Consider the following 21819-nt stretch of genomic DNA (forward strand, 5'->3'; position numbering starts at 1 on the left):
CGGCTCCACGGGGCGGCCATGTTGGCACACCTGACGTACAGAAGGCCAAGGGGCGGGTTTGGGGCCGGGAGCCCTGGATGGTCCGGGAGGTGAGAAGCCACTGAAATTATTTCATTACCTGTCACTTCAATTCTTCAGAAAATTAGCAGATTTTCAGAGACTCGAGGTTTGCGAGGCAAATATGGAGCTACCTAAACGGCGTTCGACGCACTGGGGAGACAAGTAACATCGCCGAGGCCTTTATTAAAAAAGGAGGGGGGCGGTTTTCGAAAAGGACCAAGGGTTCAGGTGTCGGTATAGCAGCAGAGAACGAACTCCTGGAATGAGAAACGGCAGTACATCCGGTAATCGGACATCCCCCCAAAAACTCTGGAGGAACATTTCTCGCAGGAAGCTGCTTTTAAGGACCGAATAAGATTTCGAGAAACTGGCACAGTGTGAAACAGGCCATCACGTTCAAGAGGAAAAGAGCGGCAGGGATGAAGCCTAAATTTTGATTGGAATTGGAGCCTCGGGGAAAGGCCACTTTAAAAATGAGGCCAGTAAAGGTCTGGAACCAATGAGAAAGGCACAACAGAATGGAGTCCAAAAGTATTAAGGTCAATATCTATTTGGTCAAGACACTAAGATAATTCCATGGGGTTAGTTGTTTCAGCAAATTATGCTGGAAAAATTGTATACCTATTTGCAAAAACATAAATTAAGACCCATAACTCTAACCATATACAAAATTAACTCGAAATAGATCACAGACCTAAATTTAAGAGGTAGAAGAAGTATGAAACTTAGAGACGCGAAGAGGAACCTAAGTTAGCCAAAGAGTTCTGTGACAAGACAAAGTATGAGCCATAAAAGGAAAAATAATAAATTGGACTTTATTAAAATTAAAAACTTTTGTATTTCTAAGCACAGCTTTAATAAAGTATTGAGTAGAGCCAGAGACTGGGAGAAAATATTGACACATTTAACATCTATTGATAAAGACTTGTATTCAGAATATATCAAGAGTTCTGAAAACTTAATAACAAAACAACTATCCAGTTACTTCTTGTGGGTTATGAAATTTTCTAAATATTGCATCGTGGTGATAGTGGCACAACTCTATGAACTTGCTAAATGTCACTGAGTATTGGTGAAAGGACACATAGATCAATGGAACAGAGCAAAGATCCCAGAAAAAGACCCACATGAGCCAAGTATACTCAAGCGTTTGACAGATATACAAAGGTTATTCAATGGAGAAATATAGACTTTTTCAGCAGATGCTGCTGGAACACTTGGAAGTCCACAGGCAAAAAACAAACAAAAACAAAGAGAAAAAAAATCTCAAAAGACTCTCCTTATAGACAGGTGCAAAAATCCTCTTTTGCAACCCAGAACTCATTGTTTAGTATGAGTTTTTGTACAGGGAAGAAGGGACATGATACCTAAAACAGATTCAAGTGATGGGGGTGTATTGATAAACATAAAGATTGCTTCCAGGACTATAGAGCTGATAATTTCCCTTATATATTAAGTTTTAAAATTATCAGCTATATCGAGTTCATACTCTAATGTTGACATGAAACAAAGATGGCTTCTTTTTTTAGGCTTTTATCTTGAGAACACAGTGTCAGGATTTTAAAAAGGTATTGGCATATCCCAATGATCTGTACTGTTCTAGGGTGTGATAGCTTAGGAGTGAATATGATTTGAACTTAATACATTTTTAGAGGGTGTCAAACTCTGAAGCGGGCAGATCTATCTCCTGACCCTAAACATTGTCCTAAAGTAAACTGCTTGAGGAAATTGGATCCCAAAGATTACAGGTGGAGAATTTTGAAGTGTGTCTGTATTCTACTGGAGATCAAAGAAGCTCAACTAAAAGAATTGTGTGGCTTGAGCAAAACTTCTTTTTTGAAAGGGCTATCTCATCTTGAAGATTATGACTTTGGAGGAACTAAGGTGATTGGCAGTGGAAAGAATCAGAACATGTGAAATTCCTTAAAAACTTATTGACTTAAATAATTTTGCCTATGTTACACATAATAAAAAAAAACCTTTACACTTTGTTCAGAAAAAAAAAAAAAAAAGAATCTCAACACATTCATCCTATAAGTCCTATACTTGGTAAAGGACTTGTATCCAGAACATAGAAAGAATTCTGAAAAGTCAACAAGAAACTCCTATTTCAAAAATAGGCAAACCTTGAACAGACACTTGATCAAAGATAACAGATGGCAAACAAGCATATGAAAAGATGGTCTGCATCATTTGTTGTTAGGGAGATGCAAATTAAAACAGCAATGTGAATAATGCTAATGATTTTTAAAAAGCAGCAGTGTGATACAAATACCCAGATATTAGACTTGCTGAAATCCAAAAACTGAAAATATGAAATGCTGGTGATAAGATGGAGTAACAGGAATTTCGATTATTTGCCAGAGACAATGCAGAAGAAATACAGCCATGTTAGACGATAGGCAGATTCTTGAATGTATGTTCGTACAGATGATCCCAAGTTTTAGAAAGGTAGCCTGAAAAAAAGTTTTTTTAATGAGATGGCTCTCACTGAGGAGTAGAAATCAGGAAAATTGTTGTTCTTACTTGTGTCAAAGAAATCTGAAAGGAAATATCCAAGACTAAACTTTGCAGTAATATGAACAGAAATCCTGTCTTTATTCCTATACACACCACTTGACCACAGTGAATTATTCTGATTTTTGTGCAGGCAATGATAAGAGTGTATGTAGGAGACAATTTTTTTTTTTTTTTTTTTTTTGCCGTATGCGGGCCTCTCACCGTTGTGGCCTCTCCCGCTGCAGAGCACAGGCTCCGGACGCGCAGGCTCAGCGGTCATGGCTCACGGGCCCAGCCGCTCCACGGCATGCGGGATCTTCCCGGACCGGTGCACGAACCCGTGTCCCCTGCATCGGCAGGCGGACTCTCAACAACTGCGCCGCCAGGGAAGCCTGAGAAAAATTTTTAATAAGAACTTTGAGAAAGGACTTGGACTGGACACCTGAAAAGAAATGTTTCCAGCATCCAAAGGTCAAGTCTCTAAACACCACTAGCCTGGGACTATGGGTCTCAAAACTTCCAGATTCCTGTGCTCTCAAACACAGACAAACTCTGCACTCCCTACACAACACTGACCTCAAATTCAATCTGAAATTTACCACAGACATTCTTGCCCATTGACACTCCTCCCCCAATTCCAGGCTTCTCCAGATCATGAGCTGGACGTTAAATTGCTAACCTAGGGGAGAGGCAGTGCTCATTGGTTTCACACCTTCCATCCAGTTTTCAATTACCGAGTCTTGCAGACCTAACATATGGACCCTAAACCCTGACCAACAAGACCTTCGATCATTAATCTCTACAGGTTAAGCCTCAATCAAAGGCCCCATCACTAACGCCCAGATTCCTCAGTGACTGAAGCCAAATAAAACCCCAAATGCCATCACTGACACACATTCCCTCTTCACTGACCCCACAGGCCCCTCACTGGGGATCCTTGCCCAGAATCAGGCCCAGCAGATATTGAGTCTCTGAAGACTCCTCCAGTAGTTGCCAAAGGCTGAACCTGGTCCAAAACCATTTCTGATTTTGATGCGCTCTCCCCGCAATGCCTCCTTGGCTGTTGCTAGGGACACTGAGGGCTCCTGTTCAGTTCCAGAAGACTTGCACAGGTTCTATGAGGACACACAGCACTGTGACCTCCTAGAGGTTCTGGCGCTTCCAACAGGAGTGGCCATAAAAGCTGCTAAGACTGCTGGGTGAGAAGACATGGAAATGTCTTCTGGGCACCCCAGTGCCTTCCTCTCTTTGCAAGAGATAGTCTCAGTCACAGAGCTAATTTAAGTTTTCAGAGGCCAGCACAAATCCAAGGCCAACGTGGTGTGAGATGCATTCCAGTCATCACTTTGGGCAAAAGTGACAAGATGATGGTGACCTTGTGCAGTTAGGCAGGAACACCTTGGGTACTACCAGTTTGCCTGGAGTCTTATTACGGACAGAGCCCAAACTTGCTCTGCTTGCCGCAGGTCAGTCCAATAAATCGGAAGATGACCTGTTGAGGCAAGGAGTAACGACTTTAATCGGAAAGCCAGCCGACCGAGATGGCAGACTAGTGTCTCAGAAAAACCATCTTCCCTCAGTATGAATGTGGGCTCCGCTTACACAGAGGAAGGGAAGGAGAAGGGACTCACTGCGATACCAGTCAATGGCTGAGTGGGACGGCTACCAGTCATGCACTAACAGCTACGCACCTGCCCCGCCTCTATTACAGTCTGATATTCTGTGGCAGAGAAGATGCCCAGAGTTTCTAGTTGGATCTAAGGTTGAATTTACTTGAAGTCTGTATTGGGAAAAGCTACAGTCAGACTTCCTCCTGTCTTTCTCCTTTACTCTCACCCTGTTGCCACACACACACTTTCAACACTTCTGGTCACCAAATGTGTGGGTTTCCCACACACCAAGCAATTCCTGTCAGCTGGGTCCTACATTTTAACTCAATTCTAACACTATCTACTTGGAGATAGTGCCAGATCCCACCAGTTAAGAGCTCAGTCCCACAACTGCTCCCACCCCACCTCAGATACTAATCGCAAATAGCTGGTCCCCAAGTTACCTACAACTTGTCTGACTTGGCTCCAAATTGGAGGTTTGCGTGAGCCCCTTGTCGGGTTTGATTAATCTGCTAGAGTTTGATTAATCTCACAGAACTCAGGGAAACACTTATCTGTGTTTATTAGTTTATTAAAGGACACGATAAAGGACAGAAATGAACAACAAGCTGAGGAGAAACAGAGTGAGATCTGGGAGTGTTCTAAGCACAGGAGCTTCTGTCCCCATAGAGCTGGGGCTGTGTTAACACTCCCTGTACTTCAATGTGTTCACCCTTCTGGAAGCTCTCCATAGCCCCTACTATTGTTGGGATTTTATGGAAGTTTCCTCACGTTAGGCATGATCAATTAGTAACTCCATTTCTAGCCCCTCTCCCCTCTCTGGAGGAGGGGAGTGAGCTGAAAATTCCAAGTCTTTTTTGGTGACAAGCACCCATCCAGGAGCCATTCATGAGCCCACCCAGAGTCCCATCAATAGAACAAGAGATGCTCCACATGCTCTTATCATGCAGCAATTTACAAGGGTTTCAGAAGCTCTGTGCCAGAAATCGGGGGCAGAGACCTATATGTCTATTTTCTACAATTTCACAAGCTCAAATAGTCAACCTCAAAATGATACATCCTAAACGATTCTATTTTTCTAATATTCTATAAATGATAAAATTATAGGATTAGTGTCGGAGAAAGGATGTGACAATGAGGATGTAGCATGAGGGAGTTTGTGTTGACAAAGCATTCTGAATTTTCACTGGGGTGTTGGTTACAGGAACCTACATATGTGATAAAATTTAAGGCGGTATTTAAAAACCACATTAAAACTGGTGCAATAGAAATAAACCCTGTAGTTAACAGCAATGTAATAATTTCACTTTCCTCTATTTGATAGTAAACTGTGTGGTTATATAAGGTTTTACCTTTGGGAATAGTGGACTGAAGGTGATTTAGGAAATCTCTGGAATATTTCAGTTTTTGTGATTCTAAACTTACTTCAAAATTAAAAGTTATAAAAACATCACATTTATATTAATTTTATAACCCCCTGCTGTTACTTATAAACTTGGTTAAACACACCAAATATGTTGACTTATACTTAGGAAATGAATATATTGCTTCATTTTGAAGTACTTCAAATATTCTGAAATAACTTAAACTTGGAACCAAAGAAATGCAAAAACTAATTAAATAATTGAACACTCCTGCACTGTATATATTAAAATTTAATCCATGATGAGAGTAACTGCCACTATGTAAAATTTATAAGATCAATGACAAGGCATCTAGAAATATGGCTGAAGGTATCCTTTCCCCAGTTGTTTGTGAGGTGTATTACCCCTTAAGTTTAGACCTGTAACACAATGTTCTCATTCATCATTTCTCCAAGGCTTCTTTCCTTCATTAAGTTGTCTGATATTTTGTTAAAGGCCACCATACTAAATGAGTTATTGCACAGATTTCCTGGCAAATGATGAGGCAATATTTATTACTGCAAACCCTACCATATTCATCACCATAGGAAAGTATTTCTCTAGTGTTAACTGACATCTCTTGATGTGTTACTTCTGGGCAAAGGTTTTCCCACAATTATAGTTCTACCAGTTAGAAATATTCATTCACTCATGATCTATGATGACTACATATGATAGAGTCTATTACCAATGAAGTCTTTCCTAGTCTTTCACATTTTAGGCTTTATCTCAATATACACTTTTTAAAAAAATTTTATTTATTTTTGGCTGCGTTGGATCTTCGTTGCTGTGCGTGGGCTTTCTCTAGTTGCAGAGAGCGGGGGCTGCTCTTCATTGCAGTGCACGGGCTTCTCATTGTGGTGGCTTCTCTTGCTGTGGAGCATGGGCTCTAGGCATGCAGGCTCAGTAGTTGTGGCTCACAGGCTCTAGAATGCAGGCGCAGTAGTTGTGGTGCACGGGCTTAGTTGCTCCACAGCATTTGGGATCCTCCCAGACCAAGGCTCGAACCCATGTTCCCTGCATTGGCAGGTGGACTCTTAACCACTGTGCCACCAGGGAAGCCCTTAGTATACACTTTTTAGACAATAAAATGTCCTAAAACATTTTCACCATGGCTGATTGTGTCTGAGTTTTCTTGTAAATTTTTTCATCAACATAAAATATGAGGTAATTGATCACTAAAGATAACACCACATTCTTTGCATTGTGATTCTTCTCTGCGTACTATCATCTTGAGTACAACTGGCAACAGGCTTCCCCAGAGTGACTACCTGTGAATTCTCTTATGTTTAACAAGGATTGACAAGTGGGCAAAAGCTTTCCCACACTCGCTGCATCCATAGGGCCTCTCTCCTGTATGTTTTCTTTGATGAACATTGAGCCCTGACTTTGTGGTGAAGGTTTTCCCACATTCACTGCATTCATGTGGCTTCTCTCCTGTGTGAATTCTCTGATGGGTAATGAGATCATTTTTGCGCAAAGAGAATTTTCCACATTCAGTACATGCAAAGGAAGTTTTTCCTGAGTGAACTCTCTGATGTTGTATGAGGCATGTCTTCTTCCTAAAGGCTTTACCACACTCGTTGCATTTGTACGGTTTCTCTGCAGTGTGAGTTTGCTGATGTGTACCCAGAGTACTCTTCATGGTGAAGCCCTTGCCACATTCATTGCATATATATGGTTTCTCTCCAGTATGAGTTCGCAGATGTGCGATGAGCATGCTTTTCCCAGTTAAGCCTTTGCCACATTCACTGCATACATAAGGTTTCTCTCCTGTGTGAGTGCGCTGGTGTACGTTAAGATGACTCTTCTCTGTGAAGCCTTTACCACATTCACTGCATGCATATGGTTTCTCTCCTGTATGAATTCGCTGATGTCCTATCAGCCGGATCTTGGCTGGAAAGCCTTTTCCACATTCACTGCACACATAGGGTTTCTCCCCTGTGTGAGTTCGCTGGTGTACAATCAGGCGGCTCTTCACAGTGAAGCCTTTCCCACAGTCACTGCATACATAGGGTTTCTCTGCAGCATGAGTTCGCTGATGTACAATAAGATCACTCTTCATGGTGAAGCCTTTTCCACACACACTACATACATAGGGTTTCTCCCCTGTATGAGTCCGCTGATGTCTGATGAGAGGGCTCTTCAAGGTAAAGCCTTTTCCACACTCATTGCATGTATAGGGTTTCTCTCCAGTATGAGTTCGCTGATGTACAATGAGGCAGTGCTTCATTGAAAAGCCTTTCCCACATTCACTGCACATATACAGTTTCTCTTCTCTGTGAGTTTGCTGATGAGTGATAAGACTGTTCTTCAAGGTGAAACTTTTCCCACATACATTGCATATAAAGGGTTTCTCACCTGTATGAGTTCGATGGTGTGCAATAAGCCGCCTCTTCTCGATGAATCCTTTTCCACATTCACTGCATATGTAAGGTTTCTCTCCTGTATGAGTTTTCTGATGTGTAGTGAGACTGAACTTTGTAGAGAAGGCTTTTCCACACAGACTGCATCCATGGGGCTTCTCTCCCGTATGAGTTCGCTGATGATAAATGAGCCGACACTTTTTGGTGAATGCTTTCCCACATTCACTACATGTGTAAGGTTTCTCTCCCATATGACTTTTCTGATGTATGTTGAACTGCAATTTCTCGAAGAAGATTTTATCACATTCAGTGCACTCATAATATTTCAGTCCTGTATGAGTTCTCTGATGTTCAGTGAGCCTGGATTTTCTGGAGAAGGCTTTCCCACACAGACTGCATCCATGAGGCTTTTCTCTAGTATGAACTCTCTGATGATCAAAGAGCTGAGACATCTTGAAGAAGGCTTTCCCACACTCACTGCATACATGGGCTTTCTCTATGTTGTGAGTTCTCTGTTGCTTAGTAGACAGGGAGTTATTGCTGATGGGTTTTGCACTTACAGGAAATTTAATTTCAGTAAAAGATAGCTCGTGGTTAGCATGGAGAAGGGATTTCCCATCTCCATTAAAATCAGCAGAGTTCTCTAAGTTACAGGTTCTCTTCTGGTTTTCAAAACTTAAATTTAAATTTAAAGGTTTTTCAGATAAGTCAAACATATCACAATTTTGCTTTAACAGGAAATGACTTTCGCTCTGATTAACAATATTTGCAAATGTATTATGTTCGCAGCATTGTTCCACAATATTTTGAATGCTGTGATTCGGCAAGTGATGCTGCAGAGGGTCATCAACTTTCCTGATTTCTAGGAAAGAAGAGAACAAGGAATCATTCCGCAATCTCTCATAATCTTAATTTGGAAGAAAACTGTTTCAAAAAATGCTTTCATGTGAAGTAACTATTTAGTGACAATTCTATGTGTGATATAATAAGAAATATATTTGGTCTTCCTCCACACAGCTCCTAAAGCCTTATAATTTCCTAAGTGACAGGAGTATCTTTCAATACTGAGTTTATGCTAATGAGATGACTTAGCATAGAGTTCCTACATAACCTCAGGATGGGACTGATCACCAAAAAGACTAAGTGATTAGAAGGTTGGAACTTTCAGCTCCACCCTGCAGCCTCTGGGAAAGGAGAGAGGGCCTAGAGATTAAAACTCTATAAAAACTCTTAACAAGATTTGCTCAACCTTTGGATGGGTGAACACATCCATGTGCGAGGAGGGTGGTACTCCCCAGTTCCATGGGGACAGAAGCTTCTGCTTCTGTCAGGAATCCTTCAGACCTTGCCTTCTTGTACCTCTTCCTCTGGTTATTCATCTGTATCCTTTATAGTAAACTGGTAAACATAAGTAAATGTTTCTTTGAGTTCTGTGAGCCACCCTGGCAAATTAATTGAACCAAAGAAGAGGGTCATGAGAACCTTCAATTTATAGCCAGTTGGTCAGAAGCACAGGTAACAATCTGGAGTTGCAACTGACATCTGACATGGGGACAATCTTGTGGGACTGAACCCTTAACTTGTAGGGTCTGACACTATTTCCACATAGATAGTATCAGAAATGAGTTAAATTTGTAGGACACCCAGGTTTAATTCTGGGCATAGAAAACTGAAGCAAAGGAATAAAGAAGGCAATTGCAGTCTGTGAATCACAGTTAAAGGAGCAATGAATATGTAGGAGGTGGAGGAAATCAGGATATTTTCAAAGAAAAGACAAGGTTCACTGATGGACTTAATGGGAGAAGCACGGAAGAGGTTAAGACTCAAGGATTATTCCAAGAATTATGTGGTTTCAGCCACTGGGTAGGTGGAATGCCTCTTAATAATGTGAAGAATATTACTGAAGGCCAGAATGAGAAGAAAATCTAGCACACATTGTGAAACAAAGCTTAAGGAGGTTATTATTTGTCTGCATACAAAACATGAAGAAGCGGGTTGAATATATAAATGTTTCAAAAGGTCTTATGTGAAAATAGCAATGTGGATATCATCAACATTGACGGATTATTGAAGAAGAACAGATATATGTATGTGTATATATATATATATATATATATATATATATAACTGATTCACTTTGCTGTACACCTGAAACTAACACAACATTGTAAATTGACTGTACTCCAATATAAAATAAAAAAATTTTTTTAAAACCAGAGTATTCAAAGACAGTACTGGATAAGACTATGTTTGGAAACATGTATCATAAAAGCTCAAGGCAAAGGGCCAAGGCTTTAGCCATTTCAACATTTAGAGTTTGAAAATTCAATCAAGCCCATTGAAGAGAACCAAACATTGACAATTGTGATCAGGTGCAAACGTGCAGACCCAGGTGTATAGAACAAATACAATGCCAAATAAGAATGTGTCTCCTTAGCATCTGATTTCAAGGTAAATGTGACAAACTATTGAGGTTTATCATATTCCAACAACTTTCCCTCTTCTTCATTCTGCAGACCACCATTTACCTAACTCTAGCAAAGCACTAATGCTAACATCAAATACAGATAAAATCTTCTGTAACCAACACTCCCAACTAATACTCTACTTGGAACATACTCTCCTATGTTCCTACACGAAAAGGGAATGATGATATGCAGTTACTCCATCCCTGAACATTGCAAAGAAAGGACTGGCCCTAGAGGATACCTCTGAGTCCTTGGAATATCCCACCTGATGAGAATGTCTTTTTAGGTATGAGATTTTAGGACATATCATAGAGTTTATGCTAACAATGTGATTTGTGGTAGATGTCCGTTTTTGTATGCCTGGGACTTTGGACAACACTGTAACATTCTGATTCTGGGGTCTAGAGGCACCAGGCTTGGGTGAGCTTCCCTGGTTGGCAGCACTTCACACATGTTGTCAAACATTCAAACATCATTGCTGGGAAAATTCAGCACTGTTCACATGACTCCACTGGTAGAGGACAACCGGGAACCTTGTGTGCAGCCTCTCCTGGAGTCTTTCCCATGCATAATTTGATCTTTGATGACTTTGATCTGTATCATTTTATTGTCACACATTGTAACCAAGAGTATAAAAGTACATTCCCCTCCCCAATAATATCTACCATCTATAAAGTAGGCAAAGTGATCCACTTTAAAAATTGTATAATGCCACTCTTCTACTCAAAATCCTGTTTTCTCAAATTATTCAGAAAAGAATCAAGGTCTTGAATGCCCTTGATAGGCAGTTTGTTACCTATGTACCAAAACCCGCAGCTACTACCCTGTTACCCTTAACTCTAGTCATTTTCCCTCTTGTTCACTCCCTTCTACCCATGTAAGTTTCCCCGAAGTTCCTCAAACACATTCCAGATTCAGGTCTTTCAACTTCCCACTGTCTCACATTTGGAAAACTCCTCACCCAGGAAGATTACTCATATCCCTCATCTATGTGCTCAAAGGCACCTTATGAGAGAGCCACTCCCATTCCAAAAGGGCAGTTCCAAGCCCCAACACCCACTCTCCCATTAGCTGCTTTAATTTTCCTTACAGCAATTTTTACACTAAGACATGTTTTTCTTTTAAATGTGTAGAACTGAAAGAGAACCTCAATTTTTAAAAGGATGGAGAGAAGGTTTCTGTTCCCACACACAAACTAGGAAGTCACAGGCCAGCTGCCATGATGAAGAATAAAATACATAGAAAGAAATTGTACATTAGACAATATTAAGAGAGAAGTCAATTTGGGGCGTCTCTTTCAGAGAACAGAAAGAGCTTAACTCATGGGAATGGAAGAAACTTTTAAGACTTATGAGAACTGAGAAGAAAATGGAAATGAAAGTATGGAAAACCTGGAAGGGGGTGGGGACCAAAAACCACAGAAATGTACAGCAGAAACCAGGTTATCATGGGGACACAGCATCCAAGGTGGGGCTGCATGTTTTGGTGGGAAATTGTTATTTCCTCATACGGCAGGAAGAAGGTACAGTGGTAAGAAGAGTATGATGAATTCAAAGTTCTCTTTCCAGAGAGGCCTGGAAAGTGGGATTTCACAGCAAGAGAAGCGGTAACACAGACAGAGATCTTGTGATGGTAAACGAAGGAGAGGAAGATTTGAAAATCCAAGCAAGAAGAAAACTACACAAACAAACAAAAATAAGATGCATATGAAATAAGCGGGGATCAGGGACTTCCCCGGTGGTCCAGTGGTAAAGAATCCACCTTATATTGCAGGGGAAGCGGGTTCGATCCCTGGTCAGGGAACTAAGATCTCATGTTCCATGGGGCAACTAAGCCCGAGTGCCACAGCTATTGAGCTTGCACACCTCAGCTAGAGCCCGCGTGCCGCAAACTACAGAGCCCGCTCACTCTGGAGCCCGCACACCACAATTACAGAGTGCACATGCCCTGTAGCCTGCGTGCCACAAATAGAGAAGAGAAAACCCACACGCCACAACTAGAGAGAAGGCTGCGCACCACAACGAAGAGCCCGTGCACCACAACGAAGATCCTGCATGCCGCAACTAAGACCCGACACAGCCAAAAATTTAAAACTGAAAATAAATAAATAAATAATAAAGACACAATTAAAAAAAACAACACTCATGGTTTAGAAATAAGCAGGGATCAGATCTCAGAAGAAAACAAAGGGATATATTTTCCTCTTAACTTCCACAAAGAAAAAGAGTTCTTACACCGGAAGAGAGGTACGTGGTAGGGCTGCTTATGTTTCCTCAGACACTATCACAGCTCTGACGCCTTCTCTCCTGACCAGAGTACGACTTCCGTGGCTGCCCACCTTGCTGGGTCTCACCCACTCACCTGGACAGATTCGACCGTGGCTGTCATCTTCTACTGGCCACAGTTGTTCTCCTCGTTCCAACCTGGAGAGAGCATCTGGTTTGCTGGCTCGATACCCTGTTCATGAAAAATGATAGAAGACTTAGACATACCGAACTGGGCTGGGATATGGCAGGAAGGGATAATGGTACATGGAGGGAATAAAAAGGTTTCACATCTGTAACCTCAAGGCTTTTCTCTCAGGAGAGGGGCTATTATACCCTCTAGTCTGGGGCAAGAGAAGGATCTGAGACTCGACCATTGCAGAGGAATGCAGTTAGTCTGAAGAGTTAAGAGGTTGAGAATGGAACGGCCACTGACAGGCACCCTCTGAGGGACCCAGGGGAGCCATCCTCACCTATGGACAGCAGGTTGCTATAGTTCTCCAGCATCACATCCCGGTACAGTTCCTTCTGATCAGGGTCCAGGAGCTGCCACTCCTCCCATGTGAACTTCATAGCCACGTCGTCATACGTCAGGGATTCCTGTCATAACACAGTCACGTTTGGCCAAGTGATGTTCTTTGGGTGACATGGAAAAATGTAAAGGAAATTATTCTGTTCACTTTTGCCATATAGGAAATTGGTGGGGTTTTTACTTCTTATGCTGTGATAAAATAAGAATCCTAGTAAAATACTATGTTATGGTACAGTCTTCCAGATGGAATAGATGCGTAAGGCAGGGTTAAAAATGCCAAGCTTCTCATCATGGCTTGGTCTTTCCTGTTACCAGCCCTCATCCAGGAGCTCACTCAGAGTCACCTCGGTAGAACAAAGTCACTCCTGTCACCAAGGAAATGACAAGAGTTTCAGGAGCCCTGTGTCAGGAACAGAGGTCAAAGACCAATATTAGAACAGATGTTCCTAGTGTTCTTTTCACTTAGGGAATCACAAGGGTTTTAGGAGCTCTGTGCCAGGAACAGGGGGCAGAGACCAATACATATTTTCTGATCTCTCACAAGCATTCACTAATATCAAACTATATGCTACTTACAAGTAGATGAAGACAATACATACTAATTTCAGTGGTCAACATACTAAACAAAATAAGAGAAACTGTACAGGAAACTCCCTGGCAGTCCAGTGGTTAGGACTCGGTGCTTTCACTTTCACTGTGGTGGCCCGCGTTCAATGCCTGGTTGGGGAACTAAGATCCCACAAGCCAAGTGGCCAAAAATAACTAAATAACTAAATAAATAAAAGTAAAGAAAGAAAAGAAAAAAGAACCTGTACAAAACATGTATAAAGCATAAAAGATTATTAGATGATCAGGAACTTTATTAAATATCCTCTAATAAACCATAATGAAAAAGAATATGAATACATATAACTGAATTACTTTGCTATACACCAGAAACTAACAGAACATTGTAAATCAATTATACTTCAATAAAAAATTTAAAAAACAAAAAAAGAATAAAAAGTCCAAAAAAAAGATTATTAGATGATCAAATTTATAAGAAGACTATTCTTTAAAGAATATATATATATATAGACAGAGACAATGCACATATATGTGTGTATATCATTAGGCGGGGTTAATACCATATTAGATGAAATGAGGAAACAGCTGTAGGAAACACGTTTTTACATTTATAAGAAGAAAGGACAGGGACTTCCCCAATAGCACAGTGGTTAAGAATATGCCTGCCAATGCAGGGGACGCACGTTCGATCCCTGATCCAGGAAGATCTCACATGCTGTGGAGCAACTAAGCCCATGTGCTACAACTACTGAGCCTGTGCTCTACAGCCCGCAAGCCACAACTACTGAAGCCCTAGAGCCCGTGCCCCACAACAAAAGAAGCCACCGCAGTGAGAAGCAGGTGCACCGCAATAAAGAGTAGCCCCCACTCGCTGCAACTAGAGAAAGCCTGTGCATGGCAACGAAGACCCAACACAGCCAAAAATAAATAAACAAAAATAAATAAATTTATTCAAAAAGAAAAGAAGTTAGGACAGTCAAGGACTGCAGTTAAGGACCCAGCACATCACCTCTATGGAGAACCGTCAAAGTCCTATGTGAACTTGAGACCCATGTGCCATGAAACATTAACATCCCTCAAGGAACTGGTCTGCGTTTCCCTCACAGTTGATCCCTATGATATGTGATATAATAAGAAACATGTATTTGGTCTTCAGCCCCAGTTTCTAACACAATTTCTCCTAAACCCTTGGAGTTTTTTAAGTAATAGAAGTACGGGGCATTCTGTGTTATTTATAACAAGTCCCTTTCAAACATACCTGAGTTTATGCTAGCAAAGTGAGTCTTGGTGGACCTCTAGAGAGTTTCAGGATGGGGGTTGGTTGCCCAGGGAACAAACCTTGTGATTAGAGGGTTGGAACTTTCAGCCCCACTTCTAGCCCTCCAGGGAGGGGGGAGGGACTGGAAACTGAGCCAATCAACAATGGCCACTGATTTAATCTACCACACCTACCCAATCAGACCTCCATAAAAATCCCCCTAAACTACAGGGCTCAGAGCATTTCCGGGATGGTGAACACATCTAGGTGCTGGGGGTGTGACACTCCTATAGAGGGCATGGAAGGTGCTTGTCCCTTCCCTCACATCTTGCCTAAGTATCTTTCCATTTGGCTCTTCCCAAGCTGTATCCTTCATAATGAACCAGTATAGGTAAGCAAAGTCTTTTCCTGAGTTATGTGAACCGTTGCAGTAAATTATGGAACCTGAGGAAGGGATTTTAGGAACCCCCGATGTGCAGCCAAGTCAGAAGTATAGGTACTGTGGGAAGCCAATACTTGGCATCCAAAGTGAGGGCAGTCCTGTGGGATTGAGCCCTTAAACCTGTGGAGACTGACAGTAAGTGCAGTAGTTAATGTCGTAATTGAATTAAATTGTAGACGCTCAGCTGGTATCTAGAGGTTTGGAGAAGGGATTGTTGGTCTGGAAAGACCCACACATTTGGTGCCAGAAGTGCTGGGAGTAGAAGCAGTTTGTCGTACTGCCTATCATGTAACTTATGACTCTTTTGTGATGGCTGTCAGAGACATTAGACACAAATTGACAGCTAATATAACTCACAGGATTTTGCACATCACATGTTATATCCCAATGCGAGTCACAGCATATGAATCCTATGAATAATACGTTCCTGATCTAACTTTACCAAGATTTCTCCAGATCCTGCTAGGATCCATTTAAACTTTTCTACTTAACTGCACGGACTTTTACAGGCAAAGCCACTGGGGAATAAAGAAAGAATAAAGAAACCAAAAGTCACCTGGGCCTGGATCATTTTCTTCTGACTTTGGGAAATGGCAGCAAACTGGGATGCTGTCTTTAGCTCTTCTGGATCAGCTGTAAATTTCTGTTCAAAAATCTCAGTCTCCAATCAAGGATGTCTCCAGAACTGACAGTACTTAAGTCTCAGAGTCTTTTCCTCCTTCTTTCCTTTGATCCCTCTTGTTCCTGGGGAGCCAGCAACTGTGGGCTGAAGAGCAACTTACTCTGAGTGGTACATTCTCTTTCGGCCTAGATGCTGTCAGTGTTGCTGGCCACTCATCTTAAATTAAGGCCCCCAAAGATCGATTGGTCCTTTTAATACGAAGCTTTTACATCTGGGCCAATAAAACACAACATTCCGAATATTTGGGAAGTACATCTTTCTCTTGTAAAGTGGAAGCAGTAAGACTGTGAAAGGGGATGTGGGAAGGAGAACCAGCACAGCACAGTGCCCCACTGGCAGGGAAATCCACAGGTAGATCAACTTTAGGAAAGAGGACACACAGACAGGATATACACATTTTTCTTCTTTTAAACCACGTGCGTCCACGTACCTCTTCAGAAGTCTTTTTACATCCCAGGGTTCACACACTCAAATTTGAAGAACATCATGTTAAGCAAACAAGAAGCACCGTCACGTAATTTCTCATTACCATCCACTTCTTGATCCTCGATAAGAGTATTATAAGCATAAACATATAAAGGATACTCAGCGAAAAATCCTTTAGGAATAAAACTGAAATAAAAACATTTTCAGGGGTCGGGGGGGGAGAAGGATAAATTAGGAGTTTGGGATTATCATATACACACAACTATATATAAAACAGATAACCAACAAGGACGTACTGTATACCACAGGGAACTATATTCAATATTTTGTAATAAACTGTAGGAGAAAAGAATCTGAAAAAAAAATAGATATATATGTACGTACAACTGAATCACTTTGCTGTACACCTGAAACTAACACAACATTGTAAATCAACTGTACTTCAATTAAAAAAAAACATTTTCAGGCAAAACCAGGGAGAATTCTTCATCAGAAGACCTGTAATACAGCAAATGCACATGTTCTTCAAGCAAAAGGAAAGGGTCCTCCAATGTTAGCAGAGGACCAAGGAATGAAAAGGAACTAAACTGGTAAATAAGCAGTTAAGTCTAAATTAGTACCAGCTGGGAAAATGATCATATCTCAGGAGGTTTTAAAAATATAGACAGTTAATCACCACTTCCCTGGTGGCACAGTGGTTAAGAATCCACCTGCCAATGCATGGGACACAGGTTCGAGCCCTGGTCCGGGAAGATCCCACATGCCGCGGAGCAACTAAGCCTGTGCACCACAACTACTGAGCCCGTGTGCCACAACTACTGGGCTCACGCGGCTAGAACCTGTGCTGCACAACAAGAGAAACCACCGCAGTGAGAAGCCCACGCACCGCAGGAAGAGTAGCCCCCACTCGCCACAACTAGAGAAAGCCCGCGTGTAGCAATGAAGATCCAATGCAGGCAAAATTAATAAATAAATAAATAAATTTAATTTTAAAAAATAGAGTTAAAATTTACCATGATAGCATATAAATTATGAGGTGGGTAAATGAATGAGTGTTCTAAGATCTCTGTATAGATAGAGTATAAACGTACTAATTACAGTAATACTTTGACAAATAAAGGCTGTATATTATTTGTAATCTCTGGTGTCAGAATAAAACTAATAACTTTTAAAAACATACATAATTTCTATGTTAAAAGAGACAGAAAATGTAATGTACATGGCTTCTGTGGTAATTACTCAACTCTACCATTGTAGCTCAAAAGCAGTCATACTTTTGGACTTCCCTGGTGGTCCAGTGGTTATTAGTCCATGCTTCCACTGCAGGGGGCACGGGTTCCATCCCTGGATGGGCAAGTTCCACATGCCAAGCAATGTGACCAAAAAACAGCCATATTTAAAAAACAAAAAAATAGGTGTGCTAGGTTCCAATAAAACTTTATTAACAAAAACAGGCACTGGGCCAGAGTTAATCCATGGGCTCCAGGTGTCCAACCCTGAACTGGAGCAGAAAAGCCATATGATCATCTAAATCAAGAGTCAGTAACAGACTCTCCAGGGCCTGGACCACCCGTTTTTACAAATCAAGGTTTATGGGAACACAGCCAGACGCACCTGTTGACTATTGTCTTAAGCTGTTTTTACACTATAATAGCAGGGTTGAGAATCTGAGTTTGGATACATTGCCCACTGCAATGCAATTTGAAAAAATAATAATAAAAGGTGAGTTTTGAATATAAGGAGAGGCAAATTGTATTTGCCTAATATGTCTATACCTCTGTTTAGTCAGGAGGCTGGTTACAAAATTAAAATGGAAAAATTCTATACGATTCTAAAGCACACACAGGTCAAGTGTCTGTTTAAAAAGAACGTTTCCTGGGAATAATTTAACATTCAAGCGAAAATGATCAATGAAACTATCAACTGGTAACCTAAAAATCCATTTCTAAGAATCTCTGAAAGGGAAATATTGGCAAAGGTGTGATATTTGACAGGTCATTTTTTTTTTCTTCACTGTATTTTTCATAAGAGCATGTATATTTTAAAAATCAAAGAGGGGACTTCTCTGGTGGTCCAGTGGTAAAGATTCCGCCTTCCAATGCAGGGGATGCGGAATCAATCCCTGGTCAGGGAACTAAGATCCCACATGCCGCGGAGCAACTTAACCAGCGCGCCACAACTACTGAGCTCGTGCACCTCAACTAGAGTACGCGTGCCACAGACTGCAGAGCCCAGGCGCCCTGGAGCCTGCACACCACAACTAGAGAAAAACCGCAGGCCACAACTAGAGAGAATCCTGCACGCTGCAACGAAGAGCCTGCGCCACAACTAAGACCTGATGCAGCCAAAAAAGAAGAAAAAAATATCAGAGAAATATCAGGATTCTACATACTTTAAATAAAACTGCTGTAGCATGGTCATTAATATAAGTTCATGGCTTTCGAAGTTTTATTTCCAAAAAATAGAGAGGGAAAACAAGGAGGAAAGCAGGGAGAGAGAAAATGAGTTATAAATACAAATTTTACAAAACACAAAGCCACAAATATGGGGAAATTAGCAGCTTTTTTACTCAGATATGCTATGCATCTGCCATCACAGTTCATTATTTAAGGTATTTTGAATCTTCAAAATAACTCTAAGGGAGAGATTTTAATTGCTTTTCTTTTCTTTTTTTCTAAGACGGAAACAGACAAGAGGTCACACAAACTGCACAATGAGTAGGAGGCAGAATTTGGATTGAAAAATCAGATTCATCTCGCTCCGAAATTAATTTTCACTCCACACCAGGCCAAAATTATTTGTAAATAAGATGTCTGTTCATTACATAAAGAAAGGAAACAAGTAAAAGTCTGTTAGTAGAACTTTAATTAATCATGTGATTGAATAAGTATTTAAAGTAATGGTAGAGGTCTGAAACTTACTTGGAAATATACCAAAACCACCAACAACAAAAGACATACATGAACAGAAGGATGGACAGAGGGTTAGGTAACTAACTGGTAGAGCAAGTCTAGTACTATTAATAATAAAACCTAAGTGGTAGGTACATGGGTGGTTAATATAAAATCCTTTCAATATTTCTGTATGTTTGAAAATTTTCACACTAAAATGTTGGGTGGAAAGAAAGATATTGTAGATTTAAGAATTTAGTAAGGTGACCAAACATAAATATTTAAAGTTATGGGCTTCCCTGGTGGCGCAGTGGTTGGGGGTCCGCCTGCCGATGCGGGGTACGCGGGTTCGTGCCCCGGTCTGGGAAGGTCCGGGAAGATCCCACATGCCGCGGAGCGGCTGGGCCCGTGAGCCATGGCTCCTGGGCCTGCGCGTCCGGAGCCTGTGCTCCGCGGCAGTGAGAGGCCGGCGTACCGCCAAAAAAAAAAAAAAAAAAATTTAGTTGCTGGGGGGCGTGGGGAGAGGTTAAATTAGGAGGATGGGATTAACACACACACACTACTGTATGTAATATAGATAAGCAACAAGGACCTACTGTATAGCACAGGGAGCTATACTCAGTATTTTGTAATAACCTAGAAGGGAAAAGAATCTGAAAAAGATATCTATATATACATATATAACTGAATCAATGTGCTGCACACGTGAAACACGATATTGTATATCAACTATACTTCAATTTTTTAAAAATCAGCCAAAAATAAATAAATAAATAAAGTCAACTGCTCTTTTATGTTGTAAAAAATTATAAGGAAACGGGAGTTAACAAATAATAATACGTTTACAATTGCAATAAAAATAAGTAGTCTAGGCTGGAGATGAAAGGCAAGGGAACAAATCCATAGGTAAATGCATAATCATAAAATGTTCCAAAAAATGACACCTAAGTATTTTAAATATTTCACCTCTATATAGATGTATGCAATCACTGAATATAAACCTACTTATAATACCACCAGTTCACGCATTTAAAATAATTTGTAAATCTATATTCCATGAAATAAAGTGAAAGAGAAAATCATAGTACCATTTACACAATTTATCTGAATTATGAATATTAAGGCCATAATATAAACGCCTAAAACTGAAATACACTAAAATTTTATAAGCATTTTCCTTTGGGAACAGAACTCACGGTGACAGAGATGTTATTTTACTGGTTTTAGACAGAATCTGAAAAGAAATATCCAAGAGGAATGTGCAGGAGTCTTGTAGGACAAAGGATAAAAGCTGCATCTTACATATCGTAAAACATACTGCTATTAGATATTCATCTGGTGGATCTCTGGATCATTCATCTCGCCAAAAACCTTCATTTCTGAGAGTTTAAGAGTAAGGGGTGATGTTGGGTGCCAAAGAGGATTTTAAAACTAGTGGTGAAGGACTCGGACCGACCTAAACGGCAGAAGGGTAACGTTAACGTCCATCACATCTGTTACAGAGGCCGAGGTTGGAGCTCAAAACACGCAACACGCAGCGGCCAAAGTACTCGGGCCTCCAAAGTATCAGCCCATACACGCATCTGTACCCCAAACGATTACTACCACCACCCGGGTTAATCACAGAGACTCCCGTCCATTAACCCCGAAACAGATACTCCATCTTTTAGCCCCAAACAAAACCCGAACCATAAACAGCATTCACTGACAAACACCACTCTCCAGTTCGCAGTCACTGAGCCCTACAGAGAGTAAACGGCAAAGACCCCAACACGTGCCCTCGCGACTAAATCGCTGACCTCTAGGGATCTTTAACCACTAACCACAAGAGAATCTCCTGACTGAAGCCAGAAGTACCCCAACCACACATACACTGTTACCCACACTTTAGGACTCCCCTGGAAAAGAACACGCATCCACGCTGTCCTCCCGCTTGTATTCCACACGCATCACCCAACGCGGACGCTGACAGGCCCGCCCTCCCTCCCCGCTGTACACGAAGAGACCCAGCCACTAACTTGACTTCCTCCAGGGACGATCGCGACCCATCCACGGCTGAACTTCGCGGAACTTCGTCGCTTCCCTCATCACCGCGGTACGGTGGCCAACGAGGGTCTGAGACGTTTCTGCCGCAAAAAGACAACTGAATTTCCGACTTCTCTTCAGAGGTAACTTGGCCGCGCCCTCTAGCGTGGCCCAGTGGGCGCGGCCATGTTTGGGCATCGGGCGTCTGAAGAGCGAAGAGCCCCGTTTTAGCGCTCGTCCGCGGGGAAGACTGGGGAGAGGGAAGGTCACCGAAACTGTCAATTTGGGGGCACCTGAACCCTTAATAAAAAAGGACATATGCGCAT

The 21819-nt window shown here is 41.4% G+C and overlaps 1 protein-coding gene and 1 non-coding gene across 3 annotated transcripts; one reads left to right on the plus strand and one right to left on the minus strand.

Annotated features, from left to right (window-relative positions):
- Positions 1 to 868: 868 nt before the first annotated feature.
- Positions 869 to 21563, minus strand: LOC115847692 (zinc finger protein 615). Of its 2 annotated transcripts, XM_070044253.1 has the most exons (7): positions 21487 to 21563; positions 16582 to 16763; positions 16026 to 16235; positions 13144 to 13270; positions 12768 to 12863; positions 2782 to 2951; positions 869 to 2516 (listed from the first exon to the last, which is right to left on the minus strand). In XM_070044253.1, exons 3-6 carry the CDS (start codon positions 16038 to 16040, stop codon positions 2836 to 2838), a joined length of 354 nt encoding a protein of 117 aa, XP_069900354.1. In that variant the 5' UTR covers positions 16041 to 16235; positions 16582 to 16763; positions 21487 to 21563; the 3' UTR covers positions 869 to 2516; positions 2782 to 2835. The 2 variants fall into 2 exon arrangements, with proteins under 2 accessions (XP_069900354.1, XP_030703640.2); XM_030847780.2 differs by lacking the exons at positions 869 to 2516; positions 2782 to 2951 and adding an exon at positions 4582 to 8800.
- On the plus strand, positions 1273 to 1423 carry LOC115847786 (small nucleolar RNA SNORA40). Its single transcript, XR_004037481.2, has one exon. It is a non-coding gene; the product is annotated as a small nucleolar RNA SNORA40 (small nucleolar RNA).
- Positions 21564 to 21819: the final 256 nt, after the last annotated feature.

The sequence above is a fragment of the Globicephala melas genome, chromosome 19 (assembly GCF_963455315.2).
Source record: "Globicephala melas chromosome 19, mGloMel1.2, whole genome shotgun sequence".
Lineage (NCBI taxonomy): Eukaryota > Metazoa > Chordata > Mammalia > Artiodactyla > Delphinidae > Globicephala > Globicephala melas.